Source organism: Neovison vison, chromosome 3, assembly GCF_020171115.1.
Source record: "Neovison vison isolate M4711 chromosome 3, ASM_NN_V1, whole genome shotgun sequence".
In the NCBI taxonomy this organism is placed as follows: Eukaryota; Metazoa; Chordata; class Mammalia; order Carnivora; family Mustelidae; genus Neogale; species Neogale vison.
Window position 1 is genome coordinate 47,283,245 of NC_058093.1, and position 21,796 is coordinate 47,305,040.

At 44.3% G+C, this 21,796-nt stretch overlaps 2 protein-coding genes across 3 annotated transcripts in view; one reads left to right on the plus strand and one right to left on the minus strand.

Moving 5' to 3' along the window:
* The window catches only part of LOC122902478 (high density lipoprotein binding protein), a 72,981-nt gene extending 63,558 nt beyond the window's left edge, over positions 1-9,423 (minus strand). Inside the window, exon 1 of the mRNA XM_044242020.1 lies at positions 9,304-9,423. The gene's annotated coding sequence lies outside the window, so the exon portion shown is untranslated. The remainder of the gene's footprint in view (positions 1-9,303) is intronic.
* Positions 9,135-21,796, plus strand: part of SEPTIN2 (septin 2) — a 34,015-nt gene continuing 21,353 nt past the window's right edge. The window contains exons 1-3 of one of the 2 annotated variants that reach the window (XM_044242025.1): positions 9,135-9,344; positions 17,146-17,174; positions 17,795-17,915. In XM_044242025.1, the coding sequence (XP_044097960.1) occupies positions 17,166-17,174; positions 17,795-17,915 (130 nt within the window). In that variant the 5' untranslated portion in view covers positions 9,135-9,344; positions 17,146-17,165. Of the gene's footprint in view, positions 9,345-9,625; positions 9,715-17,145; positions 17,175-17,794; positions 17,916-21,796 lie in introns of those variants that run through there. The other variant, XM_044242024.1, reaches the window with a different exon arrangement.

Below are 21,796 nucleotides of genomic sequence, written 5' to 3' on the forward strand. Positions count from 1 at the left end.
AAACCACACATTTTCTATTGAGGGAGCTCTGAGAAGCAGAAACACTTTGCCACAAGTCACTCACCTCAACCAAATTTTTTTTTTTTTAAGATTTTATTTATTTATTTGACAGAGATCACAAGTAGGCAGAGAGAGAGGAGGAAGCAGGCTCCCCGCTGAGCAGAGAGCCTGATGTGGGGCTCGATCCCAGGACCCTGGGACCATGACCCGAGCTGAAGGCAGAGGCTTTAACCCACTGAGTCACTCAGGCGCCCCCTCAACCAAATTTTTAAAAAAAGCAAAACAAAGCCAAATACACAACACCCTTTCCAAAATTATTTCTTCTAATCCTACATTTTGTTGTTTCTTTTCCCTTGTACCTTTACTTGTTCCAAGAGGTCCAGTCCTTTCGGGGATAAGGGCTTTTTCTTCGGTCTCGCCATTTCCCCTAGGGCTATCTGTTGTGGCAACCTCTTTAGGAGTCCTGCTCTCTCCAGGGCCTCCAGCTGCAAACCTTCCTGGGAGGCTGGGAGCGGTTGCCATGCAGGTAGCAGCTGTCAAGGCACCTGCGAGAAAAGACTGTGTTCCCTCCCCCAGGAAACACACACCCAGAGGTTTGCAGGATGCCTCCAAACCTGGGATCAGGGGAACTCGCCACCACACCCTCTGTGCCTGACCCTCAGTAGAGTCAAACTTTTTTTGGCTCACACCGCCCTCCCTCCCAGCCGCATTTATTTAGTGAGGACTGGCCTAACACCAGCAAGTACCACCAGCAAGTTCATACTGTAAGAACCCCACACCACAGTTTCTGTGGCACAGGAGATAATACACACTGAAGGCACCTGGCTGAAGTTATTTCCCTTCTTCAAAAAGGAACCCAAAGTAGCACTGATCCAGCCTGCACTGTATCCTGAAGCTTACTGCTGGGAAGAATGTGTGTCCTGCTCATGAGTGGTAAGAGAGCTAAGCACATCATGAGGTCCCCTCTCCCCAGTGCAGCAAGGCCAAGAATTACCACTCTGGTTTCTAAACGTGGTCCCAGCTCAACCCAACCACCTAAGGCAAGGTTATTAGAAGGTCACACAAAGGACTGAGTGATGATAAAGGGGACACAGTAGAGAAGACCAGCACGAGGAGGGAGCTTTATGCCAGAACACCACCAAGCAATGCTGTGCTGTGCTTCTACACAAGGCACATGCTCAAAACGCCCTTGGGTTATAAGAGTATGTGAATCCAAGGACATCCAAACCACAGGAGAAAGTTGCTCCTTGGTTGGTTGAGGCCATAAATTCAACAGTGGTTGAAGAACACAAGAGTGACTCACTGAGACTTTACCATCGGACTGGCTTATTACTATGTCCAGCATATTCCTGAGTCTAGAAAGCTGTTCTAGATTTAGCAGCCTGTTATAGTTCACCAAAGTCTAAGTAATCAACACTGTCCTGCCTATTCATGCCCTCAAAACACACACAGGATATCTGCCACAACCACATTACTCTGCCATACTGTAGGGGTCCAGAACAAGCAACAGCCTATCAATGGCTCATCCACTAACCTAGACAGGGTGGGAACAAGCAAGTGAGAGAGGACTCTCAATCCATGAGACCTGCAGGTCCATCAGAGGACATAGGGAGACAGTGGTGATGGGTGGCTGTGATAGGATGATGGAAACACTGGTCCAGTAGGAGTCCCGAGAAGAAGATCCCTTAGGGAAGCCACAGATGGACTGACAGTAGCTGTCTGCATCTTACTACAGAGATAGGCCCTGCATACTTGTTGACTTTAGGACTGGGACTTTAATTTGTGCAATTCCTTACCCGAAATTTACTGATGGAGATGTGAAAAATAAATACTTGATTGAACCAAGAGAGAGATTCAAAATTCTAAAGGATGGCAGGGCAATTTTAGTATTTATTTTAGTATTTATTTCAGTAGAATATCTATCTTGCTCCAAGAAAGTCTGGTTGATCCCACTCTTGGAAAAACTCAGAAAACACTGTGTGGACATATTGCCTTCTTGACCCCAAGCTTTAGAGTGGCCCTAGAGACAGAGAGAAACAGTAAGTAAATTTGTCAACATGTGAAACTTCTAAAACTGAAGACAAAGATAAGGATGAAATCATCACAGGTCTTGACTCTGCTTGGTCTCCTGCCAGTAAGAAGGGACTGAAATTAATGGTGGTTATCACCATAAGGATCAAGTGAGCTTATATGAAGGGCTTCACCAGAGATGGCCCAGCAGCAGCTCTGTGAGGAGTTTCTATTACCATCACCCTCCTTGACATCTGTGACATGAGGGCTCCAACAGTGCAGGCAACACAGCCCAAAACCAGCCATACCCGCAAGCTGCTTCTCCCAGCCTGTCTCTATTCTCCTCAGCTGAAAAATGGAGCCTGTGACAGCCATATCCCAGAACCCTTAAAAGACTGACCCTACAAAGCAGGGCTTCTCAACCTTAGCACTGCAGACTTTGAATCAGACAATTCTTTGTCATGGGCTGTCCTGGGCATTGGAGGATACAGAGCACCCCTGACCTCTAACCATTAGATGCGAGTAGCACCCCAAGTTATGACAACAAGAAATGTCTCCACATACCACCAGATAGTCTCTGGGGGGCAAAATCGCCCAGCTGAACCATTGCTGGAAATAAAGGGCTTGGTGCCTATTTCACAGGAATCAATGAATAAAGCTTTACTAGACAAGGGTGCCTGGGTGGCTTAGTTGGTGAAGCATCTGCCTTCAGCTCAGGTCATGATCTCAGGGTCCTGGGATTGAGTCCTGCACTGGGCTCCCTGCTCAGTGGTGAGCCTGTTCTCCCTCTCCCTCTGCTGCTCCTGCTGCTTATGCTCTAATAAATAAATAAAATTTTTAAAAAATAGCTTTACTAAGCAAAGCTTTCTATATCACTTGTGCATCCTTAAAATGGATCACAAAATGGGAGGTGCCACCCTTCCAAACTCAAAAACTCAACTGCTGATAAAATGAATTGACCAAGCGGTTCTGTGCTATCACGGGAGTAAAAACAACAGCAAAACCTCAAGAGATTCAGCTTTCTTATCTTTCAAAGGAAGGAGTTAAAGTCCTACAGGTCAAGAAACACCCTGAGTCACAAGGCTGATTGAGAACAGGCCCCAAGGGGCGCCTGGGATCGAGCCCCACATCGGGCTCTCTGCTTAGCAGGGAGCCTGCTTCCCTCTCTCTCTCTCTGCCTCCCTGCCTACTTGTGATCTCTGTCTGTCCAATAAATAAATAAAATCTTTAAAAAAAAAAAAAAAAGAAAGAAAGAGAACAGGCCCCAAACTTAAGTCCAGGTCTCCTGACTCCCAGGGCAGTGAGGATCACCTTCTCATCTGTACCAGCATTTCGACCCTTTGTCCAGGCTGGCAGAATAAACCAATATGCCTGGCAGTATATCCTAAGGGACAAACACTGCTGCGTGTCTCACAAGGCCCATCTTCAGAAATGTTTAAGAACAGCACCTCATACAAATAAAAGGAAAACCTGAGAGTGTTTTTAGAAAACACTTATCTGTAAAACATTCGTACTGATTGCTCAATAGCCCTTGCTAACTAAAGGCTGGCTCCTGCCTCTCCTTGTTCCAGGTAAGGCCCACTATTGGGGGGGGGGGGCGAGCCTCAGGGAAGGGCCTCAGGGGAAGACCAGGACCCCGGACACAGTGTGGGGTGGGGATGGGCAGGGGCTGTGAAGGCTCCAGGAATACTGGTTTTATTAACACTATAGCAAGCCTGAGGGAGGGGCCATCTACCAAGGAATAGAATTTTCAGCATAAAAATATTATAAAACACAACTACAACAAAAACAATGTAAAAACTGGCAATCCCTCCTGATTCTTTCCCCAAGAAGTATCTCCAGAATTGTTTTATCCGAGGGTTTTTCTTAGATATATTAATCCATGGAGTAAATAAAAATAGGATTGAGTTATATGCATTGTTTCACCACTTGCTACACTTAATTCCAGTTAAAATGCATCATAGTTGTCTAAGAGGTTTGTTGTTTTCTTTTTTTTTTTTTTTAAGATTTTGTTTATTAGAGAGAGAAAGAGAGCACAACGCAGGGTGGGGAGAGGGAGAAGGAGAAGTAGGCTCCCAGCTGAACAGGGAACCTGAGGATGTGAGGCTCCAACCCAGGACCCTGGGATCATGACCTGAGCTGAAGGCAGACATTTAACCAACTGAGCTACATTTCTTGACAGTGAAGACTGACCTATTCACCTCTTCTTTTCTACTAGGGCATTTCAGCACAGGTGTAAGACAAAGCAAGATTACAAATTAAGGTAAAATTCATGTTTTAAGCTAAAAATAACACAGCTGGTGGGCACTCAAGAAAGAAAAGGGAGGAGAAAATACTATTAAAAAGGACTTTTTTTTTTTTTTTAATGCCTTTCACAACCAGGTCAAAGGCTGTGTTTTTTTTTTTTTTTTTTACCCCGGAAAGGGAAACAGAATCTTTGGACTAGGGACACCCATCACAACAGAAGGCGAGACACTATTCTGAAGACAGTAGAGTCAGTCTGTCCATAGTTATTGCTAAGATTGTAGTCTTCTCCCTCATTTGGCCCCCTGGGTACAGGCAAGAGGCTGGAAGAAATTTTTGTGGAGAATCTGAAGAGACAGAAAGAAGCCGACAGGGCACCTTAGGAAATGGCCCAGTGAACATCTCTGCAGTAACACCACAGCTGGCAAGCCCCAACTACTGACATTTGAGCAGGTGGGAAAATATCAGCAGATAGCACAGAAAAGCTTTGATGTGAAAGTCAAAATCCCTAACAAACAAAAAAAGTGTGAAGCAAACCATGACTTCAGGGAAAGAAAACCTGAAAGCTCAGGAATGTCCTCAGAGAGGTATGGGGAGGCACAAGAGCTATGAACCCACAGCAGTGTGTGAGAAGAGGCGGGGGCAGAAAAGCCAGAGGACACTCTTAGGGATGTGGACAACAGCTCAAAGCCTCGGCCAGAATAAAGCTGACACCTTCCAGAAAGAAAGTGGACAACCTGGGAACCTGGGTGGCTCAAGTCAGTTAAGTGTCTGCCTTTGGCTCAGGTCATGGTCCTGGGATGGAGCCCCACATCGGGCTCCCTGCTTGACAGGAAGCCTGCTTCTGCCTCTCCTCCCAGCTCCTACTCTCTCTTGCTATCTCTGTCTCTCTCAAATAAACAAAATCTTCAAAAAAAAAAAAAAGTGGACAACCTATGCAAAATCAGAGCGCCTATCCAGAAGGTCCAATGGAAAGAAATCAAAGCAAGAAATCAAGAAAAATGCCCAGCATTGAAGAACAGACATTTCCAAATAAAGGGGCCTCAAGAGTAGGCAAGACACTGGATGAAAACAGCCTCCAAGGGACATCACTCTACTGGGTGTTTTGAATTTCAGGGAGAAAAATCCTTTAAGCTTCAGAGACGAACTGCATAAACAGGCTGAAGAATCAGAATGTCTGAAGCCTTCAACAATAACCCTGAAGACAGAAGTCAGAACAAAATGGTGTCAACTCTGACTGGAAATAAAGCACTTTCAGACATATGCGCACTCAAAACTTTATCTCCCCACATCTGTCCCCAGGCAACCCCTTAAGGAAGCGCTCCATCACAATGAGAGGGGTAATAAGTCAAGAGAGAGAGAGACATGGGTTCCAGGAAACCAAGGACCCAATGCAAGGGGGTGGTGGGATTTGCAGGAAGAATCCAGCAGGTTTATTGGGGGATATTTATTTCAGATGAGATTAACGAAATACTGAATTTCACTAGTTAAAAAAGACTCCATTTCTTGGCGTCTTCTCCATCTCTTAACGAATTACTGATTTCACTAGTTAAGAAAGACTATCACTTGAAAGGAGATTTAGACAACTAGTGAATTTGGCTTGAATTTTAGTGACCAATACACAGAAAACAAAAAAAAGACTACCAAGAACTTCAGGGAAAACAAAAACTGATGCAGGAAAGGAAAAGTTAACCAATCACACCATTTGCCTAGCTGTGAAGGGTACTATGGAGTCACAACATGAACACTAAATTCTGGACTAACCAAACTACAGATGCACAAGCTTTAGGCAGCCATGTATTTGTGCGGGGAAGGCACAGTGGTGAGAGAAATTTCACATCCACACTCAGGGTCAAGTGAGGAGATAAGACATGCAACAAGGAGAAAAGCAACGAAACAGCAGGAGAGTACATGTGCTGTTTAGAGCAGGAGGCAAAGAGGTGGACGTGTGTGCTCTGCAGGAGAGGAAGCAGGACTGGGGAAGGAAAGTCAGTGTCTCCTTACAAGCCTTTCCACAAGTATTACTCCTTTAAAAAACTAGTTGAAGATATAACCTTGACTTGATATAAAATCTTTAATTTAAAAATTCAAATGAATGCCAATAAAATGTATTAAGGGAGAGTACACATGGTCAATGTATTGTTATCAAATTAATGGTGACCATCAAGATGACTAACATGATGCCCACACAGGTCTGGGACAACAGATCTTGCTGGTCTCTAGCAGTATCTGAGGAACTTTAGTATATCTGGTAAAACAGCCTACTAGGGATATCAGTTCTAAAATGTCTGACTTTAAGGGGCACCAGGGTGGTTCAGTGGGTTAAGGCCTCTGCCTTCAGCTGGGGTCATGATCCCGGGGTCCTGGGATTAAGCCCTGGGTCGGGCTCTCTGCTCAGCAGAGAGCCTGCTTCCCCCTCTCTCTCCACCTGCCTCTCTGCCTGCTTGTGATCTCTGTCAAATAAATAAATAAAACCTTTAAAAAAAAATCCTTTAAAATGTGACTTTAAAAATACAAAAGAAAAACTTACTTTAGCATAAAATAACTTGTGTAAATCGATTTTTAAAACGTCACAGAAATGAAAAGAGTTTCATTTTCTTGGCTTTCAAATGTTCAGTGTTGTGGTGCTTTTATAACTTAAGGGAAAAGGCATTTTGACACACTGATGCTCTCTGGCTATTTTTCCACTTGGCCAAAAACTTTTCAATATGCATGCTGGACCTCTTGCCACTGTAGCTTGACAACTAAGAACTCAGTTGTGTGCCGTTTCTTCCAAGAGTTTGGTTATTTCTTAATAGTTAAGGGGAAAAGGCTTCCTATGATCACTAGCCCTGTGGGGATTGATGTATGCTGAACAGGCCTCATCAAATGTTAAGTATCACCTGGTACTTCAAGAAGTGTTTTCTCTGCTCAGACCCTTTTGATAAATGGAAAAGTTTCAGGTGGGAAGCATTAGTGGAGACTCTAGCTCATCCACTTGGGACTGCTCCTAAGTCATCCAAGTGGACAGTGTAATCACCTAAACCCTGTTCAAGTCACAGCATCCTAGACAGGACTAGAAGGGCATGAAGCCCTTCAGAACAGGATCTGAGCGAAGCCCTCCACCATCTGAGATGTTAGCAGTGTACCCAATTCTCAACTCCTTGCCCATTTGTGTCACCAACTACAGCTGTCACGCATTCCGTTGGTAGAAGCTAGTCTTCCTGTTTAGAACACCCCATTCCTGCAAAACTCTTCCTCTTCCTCTTAATGCAGTTCAAAACTACCTTCTTTGTAAAAACTTTGTAACAGGTAATTAGCACCTCCTCCTTCATACCTCCATACTTTGTACATATTCTCACTGCTGCACTCAAAACACTGTAACCTAATTATTTTACAGGTGAATCCCCCCTACTAGACCATACGGTGCTTAAGGAAAAGAAAAAGGTCTATATCCTCTTTACGTTTCCATCCCTAGAATTCTTGTTGAGTGCTCGGCACACAATTCGCAATGTATGTTCCCGGGAGAAGGGCAGTTATGAGGCCAAAGTCAGACAATCAGATGCCCCAAACAAGAAAACCAAGGGAAGCACACACACAACTTGACGACTCAAGAAGACATCTCCCATCAGGCCGGGGAGATGTCAGCCTGGCCCACGGGGGAGGGCCCTGCGACAGCCACCGGCTGGGGCCGACCGCACCTTAGGGGTGCTCGCTTTATGCACCTGACGTCAACTCGGTGGGAAGAAATAAGGTGAATCCACGAACAGGGCCCGGCACACACAAGGACTTAATGGAAGTTACCAGGAAGTTTAGTCCTCACTGTAAGGAATTTAAGTGGCTTCAAGTCTTCCCTCAAGACTTGAAGGGGCGCTGCTCCGTCTCCTAGCGTCAAAGTCTCAGGACAGGCTGCCTGCCGGCTGATGTTTCCCACCCAGAGCACCTGGAGCTCCAAAAACAGGGCCTTCTTTACCAAACCCCTTTTCCGACTCCTGTACAGCACGGCTTCCACACTCAACGAGGTTAGCTCGGAGGCGCTTCTCGTTCTAAAGCATCAAACCCTAACCCAGGCGGCAGGTCTGAGTCCACAGACCGACACCGCTCTTACTCTATCGTGCGGCACTACCGGCCGCCGCAGACAAAATCCCAAGTGTGCCGTGTCCTGCCGTAATCCCTAACGGCCAAGAGGTGACGGTCCCGCGGAGGACACCAAGCCACGGGGACGGCCACTCCCTGGAGGCCTCAGAGCGCTCCCCTGCCCACAAGCAGGGCTCCGTGAAAGCCACACGGAGAGGCTTTTCCTGTGGTCTCACAGGGACCCAAACCCTCTCACTTTCCGAGGCGATGCCCCTAACACCTAACTCCTTCTCCAGCGACGCCCTCTCGTCCCCCCAGGGACACCCCCCCCCCACGCCATCGCCCATCAGAGCCTCGGAAACTGTTTACGCTCAGTCAGGGGTCTTCCACAAGCGCTCCCCGATCGAGGCATTTGCATCGTGCCGCTGCGGGCCTGCAGGCCGCCGGGAGGGAAAAAGGACACCCCGGCCGGCGCAGCTCCGTGGCTGTCCCGAAGCCACGTCGCCGCGGTGGGCTCAGGGACGCTCCCCGGTCTCACCTCGCGACCTGCCCGCAAGGAGACCGCGAGAGGCCGCGCCCGCCCCGCCCTCCCCCCAGAGCACAGGCCCCAGCACGGGCACAAGAAGGCCACGTCCCCGGGGACGGACGCCCAACTCGATGGTCCGCGCACAGCCCCGCCGGATCACGTGACCCTCAGCTGCCAATAGGGGCAAAACCCCCACACCATCGAGACGACGGCGGCCCGGGGCTAGAGCAGCCCCGTCCGGCTGCTCGCCGTACCCTCCGCAACCCGGCTCCGGCGCTCCCAGCTCGGTGCTGCCGCCACCTTCCTGGAGGAGAGGGCCGGAGGCGAAGGCTCCCGGCCCGTGGTCGCTCCGCACTCTTACCCTGACCTCTCCTACCCCGTCCACTTCTCCTCAGCGGTCACTTAGCTCCTTGCAAAGAAACACCCTTCATCCCACTCTACGTGCCCACAAGGCCGACTCACATTACCTGTTCCACTCTTATCAGCGTAAGGAAACCAAGCTCATAAGGTAGGAACTGTGGCGAAACAGGGACAAGCCGCCATCTTGGTAAAGGAGAAGAGGCTACGCTTGACCTCCCCCCCCACCCCCAGCCTCTATATGGCCAACTGCCGTGGGAGGGGCACGGCGCCTGCGCAGAGGCGGAAAACGCGGACAGGCCTGCGCCTGCGCACTCGAAAGCCGGCATATGGGGGAGGGGAGGAAGGCCCGGTCGCGCTGAGGCCAGGAAAGCGTTGGCGAGGGGGCGGGCCGACGTGATGACGCCATCCGCGCACCGGGCGGGACAGGGCGGAGCGCGACGGTCCGTCGGGCACTGGGCGGGTCCGCGGCGCGATCGGTAGGCGCCGGTTCATCTGCTTGTCGGCGGGGAGTTCTTGCGGTGAGTCCCCGCCGTGGCGGGGGGCGCGAGCTGCAGGCCGATGCAGAAGGGGCGTGTGTCCGCTGGCCGCAGGCGGTCGGCCGGCTGCGGGAGCGCGCGGGCGGGGCGGCTTGTTTGGTGTGGGGGAGGGGCGGCAGGCCCGGGGTCCCCGGCCCTCCTCCTCCTCCTCCGCGGGGTCCGCGGTCCCCCGGGCCCTCAGGGCTGGACGTGTCCCGGAAGAACCCGAGCCACCCCCCTTCCGTCCCTGGACGGTTTCCGTGGGGCCGTCTCGGCGCTGGGCCCGGGGCGCCCACCCGGCGCTGGCGGTCGTGGTTGGGGAGGGAAAGACCAGGTTGCGGCCTGTGAGGCGTCCGGTCGTTTCCCCGATCTGGCCCTTCCACCCCACCATCCTCTGGTGGAGAGGAGCCCTCACACGTCGTTGCCGTCTTGGTGAGCTCCCAAGGCTCTTCCTGGTAGCAGACGAAGCAGGGGAGAGGAGGAGGCGGCGGCCCCTGCCCGGTGCACCGCTGGGCCCGGAAGGATGGGGGTGGCGGCCACCATTCCCATGAAGGCCTGACGGAAAGCTGACCTATGGCTGCCTTTGCTCTCAGGAAAGTCCCCGCTTGGTGGCCGAAGGACCCACAAGACCCACAAGACCTGGCCGCCTTTTACCTTTTTGGCTCATTTTTGTCAGTACCAGTCCCTTATCGTGTCTGTCCTCCCGCCACACGTAGAGCTGAACTTGGTCTTGCCCCAAATCCTTCTTTCTGTTTGAAACCCAGCTTCCCCACCTTCTTTGTTTTTTCTTGTGTAGTCCCTTCTCTGTTGTTCAGGATTCGGCCCAGAATAGGTTTCCTCTGGCTGGATTAGGTGCGCGCTAGATATAGGCCCTTATTGTTCCTTCTGGTAGCTATCTAGTAGATTGCTGCTCTTTGAGGGGCAGGAGATGGGCGAGTCTTGTCACCTTTACCCTGTGTCTGGCACAGTGACTAGCACATAGTAGGTTGTCAGATGTTTCTTGAACAGTCCAAATCATTGTAGTGTAGAGGTCCCGAAGACTGTTTCCTAGTGTTTGTAATTTGAGGTTCATTAGTTTCCGTTTTGGTAACTGCCACTCAAACTTTCTTTGTACCACCATATCCTAACTTACAATGTGTACTGCTCTGTCAGATCTTGGCACTCAGCTGTGAAGGTGATCCTGATGCTTTTCCCCATTTTCCACTTGGATCCCTCACCTGGCACAGCACTCCAGGGTAAAGAACAAGGACTTCTCAATCAGATCACATTTGCATTGACTGCCTTTGCACTAGCAGGATGACCTAGAGAAATGGGAAGGAAAGGGGGTAAGAAGGTCTTCTGTCATGATTCATAAATGTGATTCAGGTCCCCTTTTATACCCAACTCCTTCTTATACCCAAAGACAGAAACTGTTGAAAAAGAAAAAGGTGTTTTTTATTTTTTTCCCAGAGAGAAGGGGACATCAGAACTCATTCGGCAGCAGAATTGGGTTGAAGCCTTTTTATATTCTGTATTTATACCACTTTGTGTTAATGGTAATGTATGTCACTATAGAAGATACATTTGATTGTGGGATGTGCTGTCCAAGTAGCCATTGAGGAGGTTGTGTTGTATAGTGTATGTACCTTCTTAAAATCCAAAGAATCTGAATGCCGAATGTCTCAAGAGCCCTGGATTAGGGATTATGGACATTTGGGGTCTCCTACAGCAGGGTCATTTTGTGTGGGGGTAATATATGTAAATAGAAGATTAACATGTTTGTAATTGGTAGTGGGGGGCAATCCACTAGTGTAAATACCACTAGCAAAATACAATTTTATCCATCTGTTCTTCATCTTTTGTTTTGGAAAAGTTGCTTTGTTCTATGAGAATTGCTCTGTGGAAGAAGGAAGCCACGTTCAAGTAAAGACAAATGTTTGAACAATTGCTAGCATCTAGGATGAGCACTACCGGAAAGAGCAAAATTTTTATTTGACCACAGTGAGTTTGGGGAATCCAAATGGACTGCACTTATGGTTTAAATTAATCAACAGTAATTAGCATCTTGTGTTGTAGGATCAAGGCTTTCTCACTGAAAACCAGGTGCTTCAAAAAGTTCCACTTTCCTCTTTCAATTTTCATTTTACATTAGTTAGAAAGTAACTTATATTGTTCCAAAATCGTAGTGGATCCCAATTATATTTCAGGAAAAAAACTGAATATAAAATAGCATATTTCAAGAAAAACTTGCTAAATTAAAGAATTCATAGCCTGTTCCAATAATTGTATTTCCCATTATTCTATACATGTGCATCCAGATAGGTCTCCCTGCCTTCCTTCCAGCAGGAAACTGATAGGAAGCAGTGAAAGTTCCCCTTCTCTCCTAAGGAACATCTTCTGTCCTGCTGAACAGGATAAGGTGAACACAGGTGGGCTCGAGGTACAGCATCCTCACGGTGTTCAGATGAAGTTGGTCAGAACCCAAGCAGGGGTCCAGGACTCATTGAGAAGAAGCAAGTCTGTTCAGGAGAGACCTCCATGACAATCCTATGTCCTATTGGGCTGGTTTGAAATAAGATACATGTGATAGCTTTTAAGGCAAGTTCCCACTTTTACTTTTCCATGTAAACTTGGAAGGTCACATTATTTAGTCCTTTAAGAAAAAACCCACATTAGGATTCCATCTGGGGTTGGACCATGTTTATATACTAATTCAGGAGAAATAAAAATGATTTGATTTACCTAGGCCCTATTTTTTCTAAATTTGTTCTTACATGCTTGGTTGCTTTTTGTTTTAATTCTGTTGTAAATGACATTTCACCCCTATTTCCATTCCTTTATATTCATTACTAGTACAGGAGGGAATTATTTTGTGTCTGGCTTGTATCCAGCCAGCTTACTAAATTACTTAATTCTAGATTTTTTTTTTTTTAAAGATTTTATTTATTTATTTGAGAGAGAGAGTGTGAGAGAGAGCATGAGCGAGGAGAAGGTCAGAGAGCGAAGCAGACTCCCCATGGAGCTGGGAGCCTGATGTGGGACTCGATCCCGGGACTCCAGGATCACGCCCTGAGCCGAAGGCAGTCGTCCAACCAACTGCGCCACCCAGGCGTCCCTCTAGATTTTTTTTTTAAGATTTATTTATTTGGGTGAGGGGAGGGGCCTAGAGAATCTTGAGCAGACTTGCCGCTGAGCACAGAGCTGGAAGTGAGGTTTGGTCCCCGCCCCCCCAACCTGAGATCATGATCTGAGTTGAAATCAAGAGTTGGAGGCTCAACTGACTCAGCCACCCAGGCGACGCTAGAGTTTTTGTTTAACTGAACCATTTGTGTTCGGTGTATTCATTCTTATTGGTGAAAAAGCTTTTGTTCTGTTTTTTTCATTTTGTTGTTTCACTGAATTTCGTGGTGAGATTATAATATGAAGATCTTGTTTGGATCTTAATTCAAATGAACAACCAAAAAATGAGACAGAGAATTAAGCGTTTTTTAAAAACAATTACAGTGGTAATGGGCCTCCCTGCCTAATTAGTGATTATAATTTAAATAGATTTAGTATTCCATTGTTGAGAGAGTAACATTTGCCTGTTACTCTCGGGTTAATGAGAGTAACATTGGTGTTCGGGAATACCCTGGATTTTATTTAAGCAGTTTCCTTTTTGTTTTTTATTATAGGTGGTTGCTAAATTTTATCATATGTCTCTTCAGCGTCTATTCATATAGGATTATCTCCTTTAATTTGTTGTAACAGCTTTATGTAGATAGATACTTTTGGTATATTTCTGGAACCTAATTGCTAACAAATTACTTCATTGAGAATTTTTGCAGTTTATATTCATGAGTGAGATTGACATACAACTATCTAGCCAGCTTTCTTAGGTTTCTCTCTGGGTTTGTTGTTAAAAGTTGTAGTTTCTTCATAAAATGAATTGGAGTGCTTTCCCTTTTTCTGTACTGGCCTTAGTGACATGGGTGTTACCTGTTAAGGGTTGGATGGAATGCAGCTCTAATTCTCCCTGCTTTTGGTCCCTTCTTCATTGGTAGATTTTATTCAGCTGTTCAGTGGTATTTGTTCTCGTCAGGTTTTCCAGTTCTTGGTTCCATTTTGGTAATTTACAGTGTCTGGGAAGTCGTCCATTTCTTCCAGATCTTCAAATCTGTGGCCATCTTGATACATGGAGTCTCCTGAGTCTATGTTTACCTTCTTTTCTGTATTGGTCCCCACTCCCTGCCCCCCGCCCCTAAATGGTACTTGTGAAGAAATTTGTTTCAAAGAACTAGCTTTGGGATCTATTTATTTTTCTACTGAGTTACTTCATTTTTCAATACTGTAAGAACAAATTTATCTTCTGTATTCTTTAATGAATATCTAAAACTGAAATTCTCATCAGAGTTTATGAAGCTTTTACGATGTCCCACAGATCTGCTTTTGTCTTCTTTCCGTTGTTAGCCAGATAGCTTGAGATTTTGCTTTTGTCACCCTCATTTATCCAAAGGATATCCAGAGTGTTCCAAATAATTGGGGTTGTATTTTATCCCTCCGCCAGTTCTAACAGATCACAAGTTGAAAATATCAGTTGTAAAAATCTATTTTGAAATTTGCTTAAATTTTCTTTATAATAGTTACTTGATTTTTTTCACTAATTGCTTTTCTTTATTAACTCAAGATTCTGTGTTAATTATAGCTTATTGGTTGTGTCACACATTCCTCTACCCTTGCCCATATTCTGTTTACTGAATCTGTAGTTTGGAGGGATGCTTGCTATTAAAGTCTTGGATTTGATTTGTATTTTTATCAAGTTCACGTAGTATATTTCCTAGTCTTTGCTTTATGTATTTATCTACTGTAATGTTTTGTATATGCAAGTTTAGGTATGTTATATCTTCCTTATAGTTTTATCACGGTCCCATTTTTACCTTAAATTCACTTGGACTGATACTGTTGTTTGTTCTTTCTTTGTGTTTGACCAGTCTGGTAACTTTTAGCCTGTCCTTTTGTTTTTAGCATTTTTATTACTTTATTTTAAACATATCCATCCACTTAATGATTGATTTTATTATTTTTCCTCTTGTTTCCTTTCCATAATTTTGTTGGCTTGATCAAATTGCTATTCCATAACTGTCTCTTTATTTGGTAGTTTGCTCTTTTTTTATGGTTACCTTTTCTTTTATAGACATGTTTAATTTCTATATTTGAAAAAAAGATGTCTGCTGCTTCTTCTGCCCCTTCACCTCTCCCTTTGGAATGCTCTCACTCTCACTGCCAACTCAGAGGTTTTGCTGAGGTAGTTTAATACTAATCCTTATATTATTAGTAGAATTTTTCTAGGATGTCCCTTCTGTTCGAGAGACCTTAATTCACTCCAGACAGTTGGTTAATGTGTGGACTCTGATCTTTGTTCTTCTAAGGAAAATTTTTTTCTATTATTCTTTTCCTCCCTCTGTCCCTTCTTCACTTAATGAGAACTCTTTCTGTTAACAAGGTAGATGGCCTAGATTGTTCCTCCAAGTCTTTTACCCATGATCATCATCTTTGTATTTTTGCCTTTGCATTAAGAATTCTTATATTTGGTCTTCCCAGTCACAGTTTGAGTCTCAGCTGTGGCCGTTTGTTCAATTGAGCTACCAATGTCTGAGTTTGAAAATCATAGTTTTTAGGTCCAGCAAGTTTTGTTTCTTTTCCTTCTTTCTTTCTTTTTTTTTTCTTTTGAGATTTTATATATTTGAGAGGGAGAAAGAGAGAGAGCACGAGTGGTAAAGTGGGGCAGAGGGAGAGGGAAAAGATTACTACTCTCCACTGAGCCAGGAGCCTGATGTGGTAGGCTCCATCCCAGGACCTTGGAATTGAAAACATGACCTGAGCTGAAGGCAGACACTTCACCAGCTGAGCCACCCAGGCGCCCCCAGTTTTATTTCTTTTAAATAGTGTACCTGCGTCTTCATTCTAGTGATACTGTTTTTTGGGGTCAAATTACTGCCTTCCGGGGCGCCTGGTGGCTGAATTGTTGAGTGTCTGCCTTCGGCCCAGGTCATGATTCTGGGGTCCTGGGATCGGGCCCCGTGTCTGGTTCCCTCCTTGGCAGGGGCGAGGGGGCTGCTTCTTCCTCCCCATTCCCCCGCTTGTGTTCCCTCTCTTACTGTGTGTGTGTGTCTCTCTCTCTCGCTCTCTCAAATAAATAAATAAAATCTTTAAAAAAAAAATTATTGCCTTCCTCCTCCTGCAGCTTGCCTGTTTAACTCTTTTTGAAGAAGGGAGATGCGTTCACTGGAGTCCTTATGCTCGGGACCTCTGTTCTCCAAGCTTTTCCAGGATCCACTGTATTCCTTTCCTTGCCAAAAGGTTCTTCGGAATTCATCTCTTGCTTCTGTTCTTGCTTAACAGTCCTACTTTCCTTTAAGTTTGCCTTAATTCTTCACCTATGCTTGGAGGTTTCCATACCTCCTCAGTCAGTGGTCTTCCCTTTTAGCCCAGGCCTGAACAGACATCCCCTTCTCAGCAGTGGTGGTGGCAACAGTTTGCGAGGCTGCACATGAGTCCACAGCCCTCTTCTGCCTCTCTTCTTGTTCCTGCCAGATAGTGAGAGTAAGACTTCCAGTGGGCCACTAGAAGGAGAACCAAGACTCTAATGCAAATCCTACAGCTGCCAGCCTTCATTAACCAAACCACACATGGGAGTGCTGGAGCCTCATGTCTTCAGAGGTGGTTGGGAACAGTTACATTCAGAAAGGAAAAAGGGTGTGCGGTTTTCAGGAATGTTAAGATTTGGGGGATGAGGAGACAAGAACAGAAAAGAAACTTTCTACTAAGTTTCTAAGCTCCAGAGGGAGTCAAATCTGACTGCATTCATATCTCTTGACTTTGTTACCAAAGGTTAGCCAGTTCCAGACTCCATGTTCCCCAAAGTTTCAAGTCTTAAAATTCATTTTAAAATTCCAGATGTCTTTAGAACTGTTACTCTCCTCAAGCACTCCAGTGTGTTCAGTCCTTTACCCTTTACTTATAAATGTTGTTCTGTATGCTCCATTGTCAAAAACTAGTTCTCAGGATTTCAAGGAACCTTCAGTAGCAAATAGTACTCTATAAGCACCCTTTCCTTGTAGACAGGTTTCAAAGAGAGAAAGAAAAATCATAAATCAAGAGGTCATGAGCATTTGTGTTTTTCTCCTTTTGTGTCCCTTTTGCTTCACATATAATCAGTACTAAAGTTAGTTTGGATATTATTGGAAATATGGAATGTTTGTATGTATGCATATGTATATATGGCTGATTTAATTGATCTAATTTTTTATATTTAATTTATAATGAGATAATCTCATTTTTATAATTTGATGCAATTGACAAGGTGAGTGAAACATAAGGTGTTTATGCTTTGTGTGTAGGTCTTTACATGTCAATTCATGCTACATCAAATGTGTGTATACATAGAAACATACAGTTTTGTTTTTTTTTTAACAGATAAGGAAACTTCACTGAAGATGTCTAAGGTAAGAGATCTTCTCATTTCTCTACAGTACAAGGAGAAACTGCTTTGTGTTTTCAAGCTGTTTATACTCAAGACTTACATGACTAATTTTTAGTATAACTGATATATTTGATTCATTGAGACAGTTCTGATTTGACATTTTAAAAGCTTTGAGCTTTCTTTTTTCAGATTTACAATATCTTGTTTCTAAATGGATGAGTAACAATCCATTTAACCTACTTTGCATCATTCCCAGCAGACCAATCAAATAATTTAAAATTCCAAATAATTTATCATTATGAATTTTATAGGGTTCTTACACTTGATAAATTGGCATATATGAGCTCTGGCAAATTAGCACAGAGCCCTGAAATAAATTAGTTCTAAAAGGCATGCTGAGAAAAGCAGAACTTGTGGCTAAAATTGCAAGATTATTACTTTCCTTTTCTTTTGGAGTGTTTGGGTATTCATTACTATCTGATGCATAATCATCATACTAATTTTTGCTTTTTTAAAGTATATATATTTTAATTTGTGAGAACTAATGATACCTTTGTCACAGGTTTGGTTATATCTTAAAAGTAACTGATAAGGTGTTTTGTTTTTTTGTTTTTGTTTTTTTTTTGTAATATCTTATTTTAGCAACAACCAACTCAGTTTATAAATCCAGAAACTCCTGGCTATGTCGGATTTGCAAATCTTCCCAATCAAGTTCACCGGAAATCAGTGAAAAAGGGTTTTGAGTTCACACTAATGGTGGTCGGTAAGAAATTAGCTTATATTGTCAAGCTTATTAAATAAGTGGATATTTCCGCTTCCCAAACTTTAGGGTTTAATAGTGTGGCCTATAAAGTCAAAAGAAAGATTCCTTTACTGTAAGAATCCAGTAACTGGGAATTTGAAAAAACAATTCTTTAGAAAATTTTGTTGAAGAGTAAAATTCTAATATTTCTGTCATTTTCTTGTTTGTATGTGGTAAAAGTGCCGGTGACCCTCCAAAATGGCCACAGTGACTCTTGCCTCCTGGTGTTTGTGATACTTTCTACCCCTTCCCTCATTATGTAGGGCTTACCCATGTAGCCAGTAGGATATGGCAGAAATGAAGGTGTGTGATTTTGAGACTGGGTCATAAAAGAGATTTCAGCTTGCACCTTATCTTCTCTTGAATCACTCACTCTGGGGGATGCCAGTCACTGTGTTAGGAGGACTGGCCAGCAGCCTTATAGAGAAGTCCCGCAAAGCAGGGAACTGAGATCTGCCGTTAGCTGAGTGTAAACTGTTCTAGACCTTCCTGAACAAAGTTATAAACAAGCCCTGTGGGATCAAGCTGATTGACAAATAAGCTGTTGTCAGGATAAAAGCCATCATTCATTAAAGAAGGATGTCAAAATCCAGTTTACAATGTAACATTTAAAATTGCTAGCATCCAGTAAAAAGTTACTGTTTATGCAAAGAAACAAAACAATGTAGCACATAACCAGGAGATAAATCAGGCAATAGAAACAGATCCAGAAATGACAGAGGTGATAGAATTCGTGAACAAGAACTTTTACTATTTTATTTATTTTTTTAAGATTTTATTTATTAATTTGAGAGAGAGAGAATGAGAGAGAGAGAGAACATGAGGGGGGAAGATCAGAGGGAGAAGCAAACTCCCTGCTGAGCAGGGAGCCTGATGCAGGACTAAATCTAGGGACTCCAGGATCATGACCTGAGCTGAAGGTAGTCACTTAACCAGCTGAGCCACCCAGGCACCCAAAAACTTTTACTATTTTAAATATGCTTCTGGTACCTAAAGGAGAATATAAATGAAATAAAGATAAACCAAAAGCACTTAACGAAAGAACTAGAGATTTTAAGAAAATAACAACATTTGAGATGGGAATTTTTCTGACGTATGTAACAGTGAATTGAATATACCAGACACCAAGTAGAATATATATAAAGAAAACAACACTAAGGCACACAATAAACAGTTGGTGAAAAACAGAAAAATCTTCCAAGGAATGAGGTGGGTGGTGGGAAACAGGCACATTGCATACAGAGGATGGAAGGGTAAAAGGACCACTGGCTTAGCAGGAATAACATAAGCCATAGGAAATGATAGTTTAAAATACTGAAAGAATAAAACCATGAGCCTGGAATTCTGATGGAGACTTTAAAAAAATGAAATACAGGGTTGCCTGGGCGGCTCAGTGGGTTAAGCCTCTGCCTTCAGCTTAGGGTCCTGGGATCAAGTCCCGCATTGGGCTCTCTGCTAGGCAGGGAGCCTGCTTCCTCCTCCCCCCTCCGCCCCCTCTCTGCTTGCCTCTCTGCCTACTTGTGATCTCTCTCTGTCAAATAAATAAAATCTTTAAAAAAAAAAAAAAGGAAATACAGACATTTTTAGGTAAAAACTGAGAGAATTTATCACTATCAGACCTACACCAGAAGAAAGATTTTTTTTTTTAAAGATTTTATTTATTTATCGGACAGATAGAGATCACAAGTAGGCAGAGGCAGGCAGAGAGAGGAGGAAGCAGGCTCCCCGCAGAGCAGAGAGCCTGATGCGGGGCTTGATCCCAGGACCCTGGGATCATGACCTGAGCTGAAGGCAGAGGCTTTAACCCACTGAGCCACCCAGGCACCCCAAGAAAGATGATTATTAAACGGGATTTTTCAGGGTAACAGAAAAGGTAGAGCACTAGAAATGGCAGTTGTGTTGGTAAGCAAACACTTTTTTTGGTTTTTCATTTCTTTCAATGATAATTGCCCTTATAGCGAAGTTAATGAGGTATGATGTTGGAGTATGATGAGCCAGAGTAGCAAGGGACAGGACAGGAGGGTGTGTAGAGGGGCTGCTGTAACACATTGACCTCATGGAATATTCTGTGAGAGAGGGATGCTAAGTTAACATTGCTTGTTGTCAACTCTGGAGCAGCCATTAGAAAAGGAAAACAAGGGCTTGACTAAAAGCAAATAGGTTTGATAAACTAGAACAAAAGAACCTGTTTAATCCAAAAGAAGGCAGATAAAGAGAAGATGAGACAGATGGAGAGAGGGCAGCTCTCTGGCCGAAGGGGCACAGCCATGACTGTGACCGGTGAGAGACAGGCAGGATGAGCCTGAACAACCAGAACAGAAAATCTTCATGCAGAACCCAACCATGAGAAACCTCACGTGGTTCTACCAATACCAGACAGCAGACTTCAGGTCTACTACCTGGATGTTCCCAGACACCAAAAAGTAGGTATCAGAAAGATGCAGGGGACAGTGGAAAACAATGTTTTAACTGTATGTGCACTTAATAACAAAGCTCAGTGAGGTACGGTGAAGAATCAGGAAAAAGATAATTTGTGAGAGTGGGTTTTTAACATTCTGCACAGTAATTTTTGAAACAAAATCAGTAATGTTTCAGAATATTAAAATAATGCTATTAAACAATGTGACCTAACTGACATTCAGAGCATTGTGCTGAGGGACTGCAAGGTAACACATTCTCTTCAAGGGCACATGGAACTTTCATAAATGCTAGTCTTTATTATTTTTTTGTTTTTTAAGATTTTGTTTATTTATTTGACAGAGAGCACTAGCAAGAGGAGTGACAGAGGGAGAGGGAGAAGCAGACTCCCCGAAAGCAGGAAGCCAGATGTGGGGCTCAATCCCAGGACTCTGAGATCATGACCTGAGCTGAAGGCAGAAACTTAATGACTGAGCTCCCCAGACGCCCTCCCAAAGATACTCTTTATGGCGAGAGTATTTTGGTAGGCCAGCATTACCCCGTAATCAGTAATGAGAAAAGTACAGACTAACTCTTAATGAGCGTAGACACAAACATCTCAGTGAAGTTAAGGCAAGTCCAGCAATACATAAAAATGCTCATTAACACAGTCACTTTTGCTACAGTACAATGTATATGTGCTCTTTAAAAATCACCATGTTAGGGGTGCCTGGGTGGCCTAGTCATTAAGCGTCTGCCTTTGGCTCAGGTCATGGTCCTGGGGTCCTGGGATCAAACTCTGCATCAGGCTCCCTGCTCAGTAGGAAGCCTTCTCCCTCTCCCATTTCTCCTGCTTCTGTTCCCTCTTTTGCTGTGTCTCTGTCAAATAAATTTTTAAAAAACCAACAACATACCATGTTATACAGTAATGCAGTTGAAATCATAGGCTCCTAAAGAAAACGGGTACAAGACTCAAATCCCTATTTTGGTGGCATATTTGGAAGAGAGTGAGGAATGTAATCAGGATGGCTTTTACATGTTAGTTGGCTAAAATACTATCTGATGTCAGATGTAGTCACTATGGGTTGACTAGTCCCTGAAGTTTGTCAAAGTGGGCATCAGGAAATGGTGGAAGGAGGGCTGTGTGAAAATGGATGGGGAGCAGTGCCAAGAGGACTGAGTGGCCATGCCCCACGATACCATTTTACTGAGGTTGCTGGGAGCTCTGGGGGTACATGTTGGGAGTAAACTTTCATGGCTTGATTTTACTGGGTGTGGTTGTCTGTGTTCACCTAGTTTAACAACAGTGAAATTACACATAAACAGGTGCAAAGTTTATATTACGTCGAAATTATTCCCAAATATACCAGTTGTATTGGAACAAATTCTCAACTTCAGGGCTCATGTTATGGCAAAGCTGACTGTATATCCTAACCAATGGGGCT